This window comes from Bos javanicus, chromosome 26, assembly GCF_032452875.1.
Source record: "Bos javanicus breed banteng chromosome 26, ARS-OSU_banteng_1.0, whole genome shotgun sequence".
Taxonomy (NCBI): Eukaryota; Metazoa; Chordata; class Mammalia; order Artiodactyla; family Bovidae; genus Bos; species Bos javanicus.
The window spans coordinates 10755368-10771022 of record NC_083893.1 but is presented as its reverse complement, the minus strand read 5'-3'; the positions used below and the strand labels follow the sequence as shown (position 1 = coordinate 10771022).

The 15655-nt window shown below is 42.8% G+C and overlaps 1 protein-coding gene across 4 annotated transcripts in view; it reads right to left on the bottom strand.

Annotated features, from left to right (window-relative positions):
- The window catches only part of FAS (Fas cell surface death receptor), a 50411-nt gene extending 38659 nt beyond the window's left edge, over nt 1-11752 (bottom strand). For 2 of the 4 annotated variants that reach the window (XM_061402742.1, XM_061402741.1), the window contains exon 1: nt 11483-11706. In XM_061402742.1, the coding sequence (XP_061258726.1) occupies nt 11483-11512 (30 nt within the window). In that variant the 5' untranslated portion in view covers nt 11513-11706. Of the gene's footprint in view, nt 1-424; nt 4563-11482 lie in introns of those variants that run through there. The other 2 variants (XM_061402739.1, XM_061402740.1) reach the window with 2 other exon arrangements.
- Nucleotides 11753-15655: the final 3903 nt, after the last annotated feature.

Sequence of the window (15655 nt, the reverse complement as noted above, 5' to 3'; positions counted from 1 at the left end):
AAGATGTGTCTAAAGAGCATATTCTGTTACATGATTTGATGTAAACAGTTTCCACACAGCTTGCATTTTTTAAAGTTTTTATATTAGCTCAAGTTTGCAGTATGCAAAGATTTAACCCAAACTTTCCTGGCAGAAACTGGGGTGTTTTTAATTGCGACAAGGCAGGAAACCCACAAAGAACTAAATGATCAGAATGCTAAAAAATTGTTTTTCAAAAAAGCTGAAAAGGCCAGAAAATTAGTTCAAGATTTGAAAAGCAGAAAAACTAAGGAAAATGATAACCAAATGGGGAAAAAAGGAATAAAACTAACCATCATAACAAAGATTAAAAAGTCGAAAGGACCTCAGTTTTAGATTCTGCTGGGAATAATCTTAGCTGATACATTAATCAATTATTTAAATGAGCAAATACTTTGCTGAGTACCTTTGCTGCTGTTTAGTCACTCAGCATATCCAGTTGTTCGTGACCCCATGGATCCTCTGTCCACGGGATTTCCCAGGCAAGAATACTGGAGTGGGCTGCCATTTCCTTCTCCAGTTGAGTGCCTGCTATGCGCCAGACAGACTGTGGGAACAGAGCAGTATACAGATAAAGACTCAGCTCTTACAGCATTTATATGTAAATGATTGGTCAGGCTTCTCAAGAAAAACAGGCTCAGTACTGAGTGTGTGTGTGTGTGTGTGTGTGTGTGTGTATGAAGAAAGAGAGACTGATTGATTTTCAGGAATTGGCTCACACAACTGTAAAGGCTTGGCAAGTCCAGATTCTGCTGGTGGGGTAGGTCAGTATGTTGGAGAGTCGGAGGAGAGTAGCAGCTGAACTTCAAAGGTAGTCTGGCAGAATTCTTTCTTCCTTAGGGGGGGTCTCAGTCTTCGTTCTACTGAGGCCTTCAACTGATTGAATGAGACCCATACACATTACAGAAGGTATCTAATTTACTCAAAGTTTAGCACTTTAAATGTTCAACTCATACAAAGCAAACAAACAAAACCTTCACAGAAATATCCAGAGTACTGTTTGAACAAATATCTGGGTGCCATGGTCCAGTCATGTAGACAAATAATATTAGGCATCACACGGAGGGAAATGATGAAGAAACAAAGAAATAGGCAACATAACCAGGAGGAATGAGGACTATTTAAAGGAATAAGGCAAGCTTAGGGGGCATGGAGAATTTGAGGTGTGAGGCAGTGCTCTTTTAGGAAAAGTTGTCTGTGAAGGCCACTGAATAAGAAAACTGACTTGTTGCAAGTAGATGATTAGCTGAAAAGGGCTTTCCAGGCAAGTCACACCCAGAGCAACTTGGCTTAGCCCAAATGGGGACATACCTGAGGTCCTCAGAAAAATATTATTAACAGTTAGCTATTAACAGAAATAAAGATCAATGTCTCCTGAACCACACAGGTAATTAACATGTTGACTATTGAAGACTTAGTGCATGGGATCACACAGCCAATCATAACCACAGACGCTGCAATCTTGTAGAATCCTGAAACATCAGAGCAGAAGGGGACCATGTAACCATCTGCTCCACTTCCACATAGATTTAAAAAGTGGATCTTCTTGAGTCTTTCCTTATCTACAAGATTTTAATGTTTTCTGCAAATCAGAAAATTTCTTATGAAATGATGAAGAAAGGTAAGGTTTGTTATTTAGCATGCCCAGTAGATGCTTTAACAGCATAAAGCCTAAAACCTGGTGAAATTCATTTTGAGAAATGGCACGTAAAAATATTACAATCTCTTAAATTCAGAATCTTGAGAGTTCTGTTAATGAAGTGGCAACTCATATCTAGCATCCTAAGTGAGGAGAATATTATGACCAAAATGTCATTCGGTCGAATGGATAGAGTCCCGAATCATTCATGAAAGTGTTGTCAGGAAACCAAACCCTAGAGTCATTTACCTGTTCTCCCTTGACATTTGCCTGGCGTTTTATGAAGTTCATTCATATACATCACCTCAGTTCAGTTCAGTTCAGTCGCTCAGTTGTGTCCAACTCTTTGCGACCCCATGAATTGCAGCACACCAGGCTTCCCTGTCCATCACCAACTCCCGGAGTTCACTCAGACTCACATCCATCGAGTCAGTGATGCCATCCAGCCATCTCATCCTATGTCATGCCCTTCTCCTCCTGCCCCCAATCCCTCCCAGCATCAGAGTCTTTTCTAATGAGTCAATTCTTTGCATGAGGTGGCCAAAGCACTGGAGTTTCAGCTTTAGCATCATTCCTTCCAAAAATCACCTCATGGTCACCACAATAAACCTAGACATGAGGAATTATTACTTTCTTATTTTATAGCTGAGGAAGCTGAACAGAGTATGTGAAATGACTCATTGGATAATCCCCGTTAGGACAGGCTAAGGGAAGACTCGGCACCTCTGGCGCAAATCTGGACTCTGGTTCTGGTTTATAAATCAGTTTCTTAATCGCTTTCTCCATTTATGCATGCAAACAATGCAGTCTGTTTTCAGACAATTGTGGGCAAGATGGCTGAGTGTTAATTTTACAATGAACCTTCAAAGCAAATGCATGTTGAGGGTGGAGGAAGTTAGCAGGAACTTTCTGAAAACCAGAAGTCCGTCCCAAGCCCTCTAGTCTGGGAAAACTGTGGCAGGGCTATCCAGGCTGGGATTCTGGCTGGCAGGGAAGGGGAAACTTCCTAGCCCTGATCTGCATCTTGAAAAGAAGGGGAGTTTGGGTTTCCCTTCCTCCCATCTGGGTGCTGAGTTTCTGAGCACAGCCATCAAAGGCACTGTGAGTCTCTTGTGGGTGCGGGGATTTGCAATGAATAGCTGGGAACCAGGAGTCCTCCTAGCCTATCATTGATCTTTGCATTTGCTCCCTTTGAAAGTCTCAAAAACAGGCTGACATGAGAGTCTGTCTCTTGTATCAGATGACGGTTGACTTTATATTAATTAATTGTATCATATGATGGATCACTTTTCATAGCCAACTGGGTTACTACATAGAAGAAACAAAGCAGGAAGGGCCAGATCCAGAAATCAACAACCACCCTTGAGGCATATCACTCCCCTTTGACAAGCTCACCATGCTTTCCCAGGAATTGTAAACATTCAAGATCTAACATGGCAATCACAAATAGAGTAGCCTCACAGTGACTGAATTAAACAAACTACTGGAAGAAACTGAGAATCCCATTAGGGTTACTTCAAAGAATCAGTGTGGCAATAGCCCTTAGAGATGAGCCAGGGTTTGAAAAGGAAGTTTAAAAAAAAAAAATCACCTTTTTTTCTGTTCTCAGTGAAGTTCAAAGCAACAGGAAAAGAATTTGTAAAAGCAGAGGAGGAAAAAAAAAAAAAAGGTGTCTGAAGGTGAAAAATGGCAGTCCTTCAAATGACAAGAGTAAGAAGACAGATGCTTAGAATGGTCAGTGAGAATTTTTGATACTGACCACATACTTCAGACTGACTACAAGCTCTCCAGTAATCACTGGGAAGAGTTTTAGAACCCTTCATCTGTTAGAGACAGCTATGCCCCAAACTGGCGGTCGGGTCTGGATCAAGAGAGTCAGTCTCTTTAGGCTGAGTTGTCTCTCCCTCACCTCCAAATTCTTCTGTTGAAGTCTTAACCCCAGTAACCCAGAATGTCACCACATTTACAGACAGGGTCTTTAAAGAGGAAATCAAAATAAGGTCATTGGGTGCACCCTAATCCAATATGACTGGTGTCCCTCTCAGAGGAGGAAATTTGGGCACAGAGACAAGGGGAAGAGGATATGAGGACACAGGAAGAAGGGCATTCATGAGCCAAGGAGAGAAGCATGGAACAGATCGTTACCTCGGGGTTTTCAGGAGCCAAACTTGTCGACATCTTGATCTCAGACGTCTAGGCTCCAGAACTGAGAGAAAATACATTTCTGTTGTTTAAGCCACCCAGTTACAGCAGCCACAGGAAATGAGTACCTATCGGCCCACACCACCATCTTTTGATTCCCTCAGAGTCTAGATTTGAGGGAGGTCCGTGGTACACACACATTTGGGAATCCCTCGCAGCTGAGCATTAGGATTTCCCATCTTCAACCATCACTGTGCTAAACGGACTAGAGACTGAAAATGGTCTTCAGAACTGGAATCCTCAGGGGCCAGGAGGAACCTGAACTTCCCAGTCTTACAGACCTCCACTAGGAAGTTGAAATCTCACTGGCCCCTCCTGTCCAGGGCACAACTGTAGCAACACATGAGTACTGGTCATTCCCTTTTCAGACTTTTAGTTACTGATCAACACTTTAGGAAAAAGAACTTCTAACAAACCATTAATAGTCCACCATTTCTGACTGTTCAATGCATCTCTATTTGTATAGAAAGTGAGATAATATTAATAGTGATGGTATTTTGTAGTAGGTACATTATTGAAAAACTGAAATAAAAACAAGTATTCTAAATTTTCTAAACATAGAAACATTTCAGTATTAAAGAGATAAGTGAAGATTTCTTTCGCTCTTATTTTTTGTGTGTAAATAAAAACACACAAGGTAATCTTATTCCAGTAAGGTCTTCATTGTTTCTTAAGGCTGGTTTCTGGGAAGACCAGGAGAAAAATAGCAAGGTCAGTAGAGTAAGTGATTGGTTAGACTCCTGTTGGGGGCCAGAGTGAGGTACTCCGCCCATGGCAAAGGTCATGAGGAAGGAGGCTCGACATACGCAAAGGCGGGATCGAGCCTCAGGAGTCCCCCTGGAAATCCTCGAGCATCTACCCCCATAACCAGAGCCTGCCTACTTTACTACTTTGTGCTCTTTCCTACATCTCTGACTTTACAGGGGGCTGTCCCCCACCACCTCTTTCGGAGAAGGAGTTAACCTAGAGCTCCAGTCAATAAAAACTCTTGGGTGTGACAAGAGTGTTTTAACCTACAAACTCCTCTGAAGGTTCTCTAGCCTGCCTGACAGGCTCCTCTGGCCACATGTGATTGCTCACAGCCTCCCAACCATGAGAGGCACAAGATGCTTTAAACCCTCTAAAAACAGGTTCTTTAGAGAAGTTAGAAAACTATAAGTATAGTGGGCTAATTAGAAATTGTGTTGGTGAAGGGTTTTTCATTTGTTGAGCCAATGTTTGTTGCTAAGTCTCCATATCCCCTGCCCTTACACACATTAATGAATATATAGAAGGAATAAGTATTAACCTTTGATATTAATCACGTTAGACCTTAGGCTAAGTAAATTCTTTCCTTAACTAAAACCCACTACACCCTCACCCTGTAGGAATGTAACTTTATTTGGGTGGCGTCTGTTTTGAGAATAATCAGCCCTGGAGAAATAAATGTCCTGATTGACTGACCACTGTCACAAGGAGAGGGTCGTAAATTGTCAGCAGGCCCCCCTGGCCAGAAGATGATGTAACACCCCTAAGACCTCTGTATACATTTGTGTGAAGCACCTGACTTTAATAAAAGTCAGGACTGCTGTCCCCATGTGACTTTTGTATAACATCTCAGTGTATAAAAACAGACTCTGGAAAATAAAGAATTGGGATCAGTTTCTCGAAATACTGGTCTCCCCATGTCGCTCTCTCTCTCACTCTGGCTGAGTCTCCATCTGGAGTGCGGAACCCACCATGCTTACTAATTATGCCTGGGCTTCTAAGATCCGACTGGGGAGGCCTCAGTGTCTCCTCTCCTTCGGGAGAACGAGAACGGAAGGACGCCTGCGGCCTACGTAAGTGGTGCAAGCTTCTTGTCTTGAAGTTTTATTGGTCTCCCGCGTAAACCAAGCTACTCAGCCTCTTTTCTCTACTGAATTTTCCTACTGAGCTATCCTTATTCTATTACTCTTTATATCTTTAATTAATATCTAATTGAAGCTATCGTATCCTGATCCTCGCCTATGCCGTCTCTCCTTCGAATACCCTGGATCAGCCGGGGCTGGTCCCCGGCAGACTCCTGACTGAATCAAGTCGTAAATAAAATAAAATGAAACCTAGAGAATTCCATTTGGGATTAGATTTGGGGTTTTGTGCTAGAGTTAGAAAAACTGTCCTCAAAACCCTGAAAAACATTAGAATCATGTAGTGATGGTTTTCCCAATGGCTCAGCAGGTAAAGAATCCGCCTGAAATGCAGGAGACACAGAGATGCAGGTTCGATCCGTGGGTCAGGAGGATCCCCTGTAGAAGGATATGGAGACCCACTCCAGTATTCTTGCCTGGGAAATCCCAAGGACAGAGGAGCCTGGTAGGCTACAGTACATGGGGTCACAAAGAGTTGGACAAAACTGAGCACACACATACACAGTGATACATTAAAAATATGAAATGCTTCGGTCCCAGCACAGACCTACAGAATCAGGATCTCTGAGAATGGGGCCTCCTCATGATTATGCTCAACCTTGTTTTTTAATATCTAATAACCCTGGTTATTTTGCTGCTGCTCGCAGCTGAAGACCTGGGAAGGTCTTTAGGGCTGGAAGAAGCGAAATCTGAGGTTAGCAGATGAGTACATTTACATGTGAGAAGAGTATTACAGACCAACAGCCTCTGTGCTCTGCACTTGCCAATTAGAATTTGACTTTTCATGGAGAAATAACGACCCTTCTAAAACTAAGCCTGAACGAAGAGAAGTCATCTTTGGTGGAGGAAATGGGAAGATTACCAAGTCCTAAACTAGAGCCCAAGAATTCTCAAATGCCCAGAAGGGTCACAGGAGTAAAGCATCCAGGTGGAACAGACAACAAAGTTCAGGCAGGGCTGTGAAAATGGAGAGGTGCACTTGCACCCAAGGGGCAGCCTTCTGATCCAGGAGGGTGGGGACCAGGTGGCATGTGGGTCCAGACCTTTCATTTTTCAAGAGAAACCAAAATCCTCCAACGTTTAAATGGGGCAACTAATATTAAAAATACATACCTGCCTATATACATTCTGCATGTGTCAAGGCAGTGCAGCAGAGACATAACACAGTCTGGGGCGGGGACTTTCCTGTGGTCCAGTGGCTAAGACTCCATGCTCCCAATGCAAGGGGCCTGGGTTGGATCCTCAGTTCGATCCTTGGTCAGGGAACTAGATCCTACATGCTCCAAATAAAGATCTTGCATGCTGCAGCTAAGACCCAGTGCAGCCAAATAAATAAATATTAAAAAACAAAAACATAGTCTGGGGCAATGTAAGCCCAATTTTTGAAATCACGCCTAAGACAGACATTCATATGAAAAAACAGTCCATTAGGTACAAGGATCCTTTTGTGAAGATGGCTAAAAACCAAAGCTCAAACCTCAGCAAGGGGTGGGAACATTATACCACATGTTCTGAGTTCATTTTCTCTCTCTCTATCTCTCTCTCTTTTTTCCAAGATCTTTGATGTCAGAAATCAAAAGTATTGACGTTTCTCACAGGTTATATTTTTATGGTGTCCCAGAACACAGAAGTGACTAAATCTACAATGCAGCCATCACTCGACTATAAGACAGCCTGACATTAATGACTTCAAAAAAAAGTTTATTCTAATTTCCCAAGTTTATCCCAGTTCACAGCTTAACAATACCTACATATAGTAGGTTTGCTTGCTTTGCTGGGCAGAGTACATCTGCTGAATGAGTTTGTAGTCAGACTGCTAATTTATAAGACTAGCCTTAATCAAAATGCATAATTTCATACAAAAGTTACTATCACCCCTCACTTAGTGGGTCTCTAGCCAGGTGTCCAGTAGAGCAATAGCTGCTGTTTCTAACTGGTCCACAGATGGGGATGGCTCAGTTGCGCAAAAGCTCATTCCAAATCAAGAAGGGAACTGTGATCAAAGAGGAGAACCAGCCCATTTCCTTCTGAGGAAGGTGAAGTTAACAGTCTTATAATGATCAACTTTCTAATTCGAGTCTTACTACTCATACTCTCACATCAAAGAAAATAAAAGTAGGCAAGTACATTTGAATTATTTGTTCCTATTTAAGACTGAATGGAAGATACTCAATTGGTGTTAGGGATCCAATTACATACAAAGCAAAAGATACACTACTTTATTTCATTTTTGTTTATTTATTTACTCATTTTATCTATTTCATTTAAAAGCAAAGGTCTTCTGGGAAATGAAAGGACTTATTAAGTAGTTAAATGCTGTTTTCCCACTTTTGTAAATAGATACACACACATAGCAAAAAGAATACACTACTGTCCATTAAGGTACTTACAATGATTCTGCAAATAATTTTTTGGTAACAAGCTATACATGTTATTACCTTTATGTTATTACTTTTCATCGTAAGTCAATAAATCTTTAGTACCTATTACAAAACATGTGCTCATTTAAGGGACTTTTGGAACCCAAGATAATTTACCAAAATGTACTTAACTCATTAGGGGTTTTCAAGTGGGGGATTTCCTTATTCAGGTTTTTGATCATCTCTTAGAAAGTGATTACTCCTTAGCAGCTGTGGTATAGAGCTAGTAGCCTTCAGAGAGGTTCCTTTGAAATGCTGACACTTCCACTCTTAGGAACTATTTAGAGGTAAATTACTTGTTTAGTATTCCAAAGAAACTTACTTACAGACAACATCAAAATCTTGAGTCCTCTTTGCCTCTATCTCACTTTTCTCCTTCTATAAACTCAGTGCAAGAATAAAAACTGCTTTGCTAAATTAAACTCCAGTTTTGCCACTAAGGGTGGTAATTGTATTATGGAGATAGACAATAGAAGAGTTTTCATTCAGCTAATTGAAGCTAGCGGTGAAGGCCCTGAGGATCTTCACATATCAATTTCATTTTTGCTTCCCAATCTTGCCATCTTTTATCAATGTGTGTTTTTACATGCTGGTTGTTAATGTTTTAAATTACATTTCATAATATTATTTAATTCAAAAGAATTTTCAAGTCCGCCATGAGATAAGGAAAACCTGCGAAAAACAACAATAAATAGAAACACACCACAACCTCTTTCTTGCTTCTTAGCCTTGTTTATGGAAAAATTATTAAATTACAAATTAAATGACTGTCCTTTACTTTCTCCTCAAAGCTCTCCTGTATGGTTACTTTAAATACACTTTTTCAGCTGCCCTCTCCTTTCCCTTGCCCATAATTTTGAAAACTCCAAGAAATAAAGGACAGGAAAATGGCTATCTAGTAATTGCCTAACCATAGACCTAAAGAGTACAAAACAAAAGCTATCAGAACTATGTGGTATTACAAGTAGCAGCAGCAGTACTCACAGCTATTTCTCACACAAATTTCTAAAGTAACTATGCCTTTTCTTCTGTATCCAAACAACACCCAGAATCCAAGAGAGAGAAAACTAACTTCAACAGGGAAGAAAGAAGGAAAGAGGTAAAGGATGGGATATTTGCTGATGATAGACCACACTCGAGATGAACGGACCAGAGAAAGAAAGAGGAAAAAAGACAGCATGGTCGCTCCCTCCCATCCACTTCCAGGCCACTGACATGACTGAACCAAATGTGCTTCTGTGTTCCACGTAGTTAGCACTCACGCCCCAGTTTAACTGGTTTAATTTATTTGCGACTAGTAATTAAGCCCCACTAAATGCGAGGTCATAAAAGCAAGCATTTTCTGGAGACACACAAGGTGACATAATGGTGTGGAAACTTCTCTAAGAACAGAGGTGTGATGCTGGGCCCGTGATGGGGGCAGGGCAGGATTCTGGGTAACTAAACTGAAGAGCCATATTAGAAAAGGGAAATAGAAGATATACTACAAAATGTAAACAGCACTATCTAGGTGATAGTTATATCAGATTTTTTTCTTTCTACACATCTGTATTAACACATTTTATTCAATAAACATTCACTTCTGAGGTTCTATATCACATAACAATAATAAATGTTTAATATATATCATAGCTATTATAATCTGCATATACAAATAAATGTAAATAAATCTGTATTTGCACATATGTGTGTATGAATACGTGTGCATTCTTTCAGAAAAGCAGTTTCCTTGGTGTTTTAAACAGGCACCCCTGGTAGAGACACTATAGCATTATTATAAAAGTAAAGTGTAGCTCTGGGCTTTGATAATTTTGCTATACTAGTTGGAATTGTTGTTCCTAGAACGAAGAGATTGTCAAAGCAACCAAGACTGCAATAAGGCAGTGGTTCATGATAAGGAAGAATGTGATTTGAGGTTGTATAAATGGTTTCCCAACTTTGAATCTCAAATTTCCTCAAAGAAAATTTCTAAAGGAGCCCAAATATCGTACATTACTTCCAAAAGGACCAGGGAGAATTTTTTTTCCAACCATAAGACGGTTCCAGACATCTTTTTTTATCTTTTTTTTTCTCTTAAAACTCTTGGTGTCATCTGGACATAGTTGCGGTCGACACCCCCACCCCCACCCCCCAGGCTTTGGAATGGGATCTAAATTGGATTTAAATTCAGTCCTGCCTCTTACTGTTATGGACTCGACTTACATAAGCTGTCTGAACCTCATTTTGCCATCTGTAAGATGGAGATATTGCGCAGCCGCTGCGAGAACTGACTGAGATCATACTCATAAACATTCCTATCACACTGCCTGGCACGTCGATGAGGCCCAGCAAATAAGAATCCACTGGTTTTCAGAGAGTTCGGAACTCAAATGAACCCCTTGAGGCCAAAGTCTTCGATCAGCCATCACCAAGCCGGGATGTCTGAGGTAGGGACTCTCCAAAAGAGGTGGATGCGGCTTAGGCTTCTAGGCCAAGTACAGGCTGCTCAGCGCATGCGCGGTGGCAGCAGGTACCACCGCCTGAGCAATGGGGCCAGGGTTACCTCCCGCCTCCGAGTCCCGCAAGCAATGAAAGATTTAAAAAAAAAAAAAAAAACGGAAGAGAGATAGAGAGGGAAAAAAAGGGGCGGGGGGCAAACCTGAGACAGTGACTCACACTCTCAAGGAGAGGGATTCCCGGAAGGGAAACAAAACAGTTTCTTTTTCTGTGTAGCGGCAAAAAGGTAAACAAGTCTCTTTAAGGCGCATTCAGCCCCAAGATAACGTTTTCAAGAAAGAAACGGTGCGCTCCAAAGCCTGTGGTGTAACCACTGCCTCGAGGCTGATTTATTCCCTAAGTTGGGAAGTGTTGGAAAAACTTGTGTTATCAATTTCGAGAGAGCAAGTTCTCACCGCCCCGGGGCGCACACGTTCAGGGCACAGCCTTAGCGAGACATGCAAGGACTTATCCAGAAGACCCTTTCCTGCCTCAGACGGGGGTCTCCCTGCAGCGACCCCCAAACATCCTCGGCGCCGGCCAGCCCCCCGCGCCCACCCACTCGGCGCCGCAAACCGCGTTCCCAGGGGGCACCCAGAGATGTTCCGCCTGCCTCGAGGGCTCGCAGCTTCGCATCCAGCCCCAAGAAAAACCAGTAGCCTGGTTTCCTGAGACCTCGCCCTCAAGAGAAGTCCTAGCAGTCATGCGGAGCTAGCCGGGCAAAGGCCGGCCAAGTCCGCCGCCCACGCGCGCATCTCCCCCGCCGCCCCCAGAGCGCGTCCCGCGCCAGCCCAGTGGCCGAGCTGGGAGAGGCCCTCGCCGGGGCAGAGACGACTCACCAGTGACAAGTGAACCCAGATCCCGGACATGGCTGTGGAACAATCTCCGAAGTGAAGGAGCCTTACAACTGGCACCAGGGCGAGTTACGCACCGGGTGAGTAGTGAGCCCCGACTGGCCCCTCCCCGCGCTCCAGCCGGCCTGGGAGAGTGCTCCCCTCCCGGGCCCGCCCCGGGCGCTCACGCACAGTTACTCTCGGGACGCTTTCCTCTTTCTCCAGCAGCGTGTCTGAACACCTGTTGGTAGCTCATTTGAAAAGACCAAAAGAAATGTCCCCGGAGCCAGGGGGTGGGGGTTGGAGGAGGAAGCTTAGCTGGGGAACGCCCGAGTAGGGGAGGGCGCCTTTGATTCTGCAACCCTGCGCCTGGAGTTGGGGGTGGGGTGGGGGAAGGGGTGTTGAACGGGGAGCGGGGAAAGCGCCAGCGCTGTTGCACAAGCGGGCATTCCCCGTTGGGAGCGTTTCCGCAGTCGACTGGCAAGCTCGGGTTCAGGTGAGGATCCTGAGAACGGGCCCCATGTCCTTTCTAAACTCTTCTGCAGTTTCATCTGGGGAGGCTGGGGAGGACTGAAGTGCAGAGCGCACGCGTCTTGCTCGGAGCAGGAGCCTCGGCTGACTGCTGGGATTCCCAGAGCAGACCCAGCCTTGGCTCAGCTCCGTGTGCCGTGGTGGCGACGTTAAAGGCTCACAGGAACCCCGGACTAGTGTCTGTAGTGGCCAGTGCTGTGAGGATTCCGAAGAGGGAGGACCCTCTATATTTTATTTTCACGAGGAGTACAAAGCTAACTCCTAAGACAAATCACACACCTCCAGCTATATGATTAAAAGCGTACAATTACTTCCCCTCCTTGATTACTCATTTCCTGGCCAATTTTCTTTATTAAAAAAAAAAGTATACTTTAGTGCTTTGGTTAACAGCTCGAAGTCATTACTGTTTTGGAAAAGTTGATTCGTCTGGTTAGCCAGTTCGCAACAGTTTTACAGAAGGTTTGTATAATGACATCCTTCGTGAGCGTGATTCTGCAAGTAGTTGGTAAGCTGGGGCCCGCCTCCTCCATAAGCTCTGCATCTGCAGTCGGTTGTCCATCTTCCCTGTTGGCTGTATCCCATTAGGAACACTCTCCTTTCCCTCCCTTTGCCTGGCTCATTCCTCATCCATCTGGATCCCTCTCTGAAGACATTTTCAAGACATTTTCGTCTGGGAGATCTTCCTGTCTCCCAATTCAAGGTTAGGAGCTTTGCTTTGCTTCTAATGCTTTGCTTCTAAATGCTTTCACTCTCCCTGTTTTCTGCTCTGCACTCGTGGCCCTGTCTTACAGGTGTGGATTTACCTGCCCCCTGCTTCACTGCCCAGCAGATTGTTAGTGCTGTGAAGAAGATCCTGCTCCTGCAGTTCCCAACCCAAAACAGACACAAAAAGAAGTGAATGGTGGGAGGTTGGGGAGAGGGGTGTAAAGGGGCTGGCATATGGAGACTCTGTATTATCTTTGCAACTTTTCTGTAAGTCGAAAACTATTCTGAAATTAGAAGTTTATTGAAATAAAAAAAAATCATAAGAAAGGCGAGAGGAAGGGAGGGAGGAGAGCGAGACAGCTGACAAAATCAGCATCTCTTGAGAATGAATCATAAGTCAACAACTTTCACAAATGGTTCTTCCTTACCTAATATTTGCCATTTTAGCCCAGTGAGGTGTCTAATTATTATATTTACTTTATAAAGAATTGTAGCCAAAAAAATTTAAGCAACACTGACAGTTTGATTAGTTAGTAAATAGTAGATTCAGGAATTAAACTTAGATATTCTTGCTCTTTCTAACTCCCCTGAAACCTCCCCCACTCCACACACACACCTAACCCTTAAGTTTAATGAAATAGTAATAGGTACTTTGTGGGAAGAAATGTGTTACATGATCAAATGATTTTAGAAAATTCTGGGTTAATTTAAACAGGTCTCCTAATCTAAGAGTTCTCTGAGCCCTCAATATGCTAATATGCATTCTGACTAAGATAAACTGTGATCTATACTGTTTCCTAGTCTTCTTTGTCTTTATGGAGTTCTTTGAAGAACACCTACTGAATAACACCTTAGGAATGCTGGTGTTCTGGAAGAAACAGTTCAGACATCTTTAACAGTTAATTTTAACAACACATTTTTACAGGCCTTCAAGGGCAAAGAAATACAATTTTAATAATAGAGTTTCAGGCACTCCACCAGATGTGGGAGACACTTCGGACAACCATCCTGATTTTACTCAAACCACACCATGTAAGTTAAAGCCTGCTGCTTCTACTCTAAAGAAATCCTTGCCATTGAACATTTCATTCTGAATAACATTTAAACATATTTCTACTTATTTTAAAAAGCTGGGAGGAAGAAAACCCCCAATACCCTTTTACCATCAAGACTTTTTATTTCTTATCCCCTAATGTTTGAAAATTTTTGTCAACAAAGTTTCTCCTACTAAATAGCAGCAAATTGATTTCAATAATCCCCATCTGTAGTGCACATTCATGATTGTTTATCCTGCATCTTCTCCCCTTCTTCCTGGTAACATCTTCCAAGTTGTCTTTGTTCCTCTTCCGTCTTCCTAGCTATTGACATGGTTGCGTTAGTCAGGGTTCTCTAGAAAAACAAAGCCAATAGGATACATACAGATTAGCCATAGATACCAAGATTTATATAGCTATATCTATCTATTTTTACATAGACCTATATATAAACAGGGAGAGAGACAAGGATGTGTTGTAAGGGATTGTTTTATGTGATTTTGTAGGCTGACAAGTCCAAAATGTGCCAGGTAGGCTAGCAGGCTGGCAACCCAAGGAAGAATTGCAAAGGCCATCTGCTGGCAAAATTCCCTGTCTTTCAAGAGAGGTCAGTCCTTTACTCAGGGCCTTCAACTGGTAGGACGAGGCCCGCCCATACTATGGAGGGCAACTGCTTTACTCAAAGTCTCCTGATTTAAATATCAATCCCATCTAAAAAATACACCCATCTAAAAAATACATCTAAAAAATACACCATCTAGAAGAAACACCTAGAAAAGTACCAAGTCTTTGGATCCTGTGGCCTAGTCAAGGTGACACGTAAGATTAATCACTACAGCGGTCGTGACACCGATCCCAGAGTCTGTGTGTGTGTGTAAAGCGGGGGAGAGGAGGACAAGGAACCCCACGTGGTTAATGCAACCAGCACATCACATTCTGTCGTGAGCTTTCCAGGAAACAGTGGGACACAAGCTCTTCTTTTTCTTTTTTTCCACTGTATTTGAAGTGGAAATATTTGCGGTACAAAACTGATGAGGTTGCTCCTGCCAGAGCTGAAGGCAGAGTCAACCCAGGATGAAAAGAAACCACACCGAAGGGCCAAGCCTGATAGTGTCGCCTGAGTCCGGAATCGACTTAATCCTGAAATCGAAAGTTAGACTACCCGCAGTTACCCAGCTCAGTACAGTCTCAACGTTTGCTTAAGCCACAGTCTTACAGCTAAAAAGAGCCTTAACAAGTAGGTCATCGGAGCTTATAATCGGCATAAGAAATTCTCTGTTATCAAAATTAGTTGTTACAAACAGACTGTTACAGTTTCAATAAGGATGATGGTCTTAAGCCTATAGAGATGGCTGAAGATCTAGAACATCACTTCTACCAAAGACTCTTTCTGTCACTAGAGGGTGCCAGATACCACATCAGCCAAACGATGAAGCAACTTGAACAAGGTTTTGATTCGTGAATAAAAATATATTTGGATTCTTGGGAAATGGAAGAAAGAAGAGAGAGAATGTGTGAACTGATTATCTAGACATTTTCATCTGTATGAGAACATTCTTCCAGGATTAAAGACATGATGTATACAAAGCACCTAGCACATACAATAAATACTACTTTATCATTGCTCCTCCTAAATGAGGTGTGTTCACAGGACAGGTTGCTAATTGGGGTCACAGTTCAGGTAGAAAGACAGACAAATTTAGTAGCTTACAACCGCTTTTCTGTGCTACTTCCTGTATGAGTGTGATTGTGGCCTAAAGGTACAGCTCAAGGAAAATACTTGGAGCCTGGCAGACAGAGGCTGGAAAGCTTGGCCACTGGGATGTGGAACAAGTTCCTCAATCTCCCAATGTCTTCTGCCTTGAAACCTGATGTATCAGTCTACCTCTTGAGCAAGAACTTGAAAAAG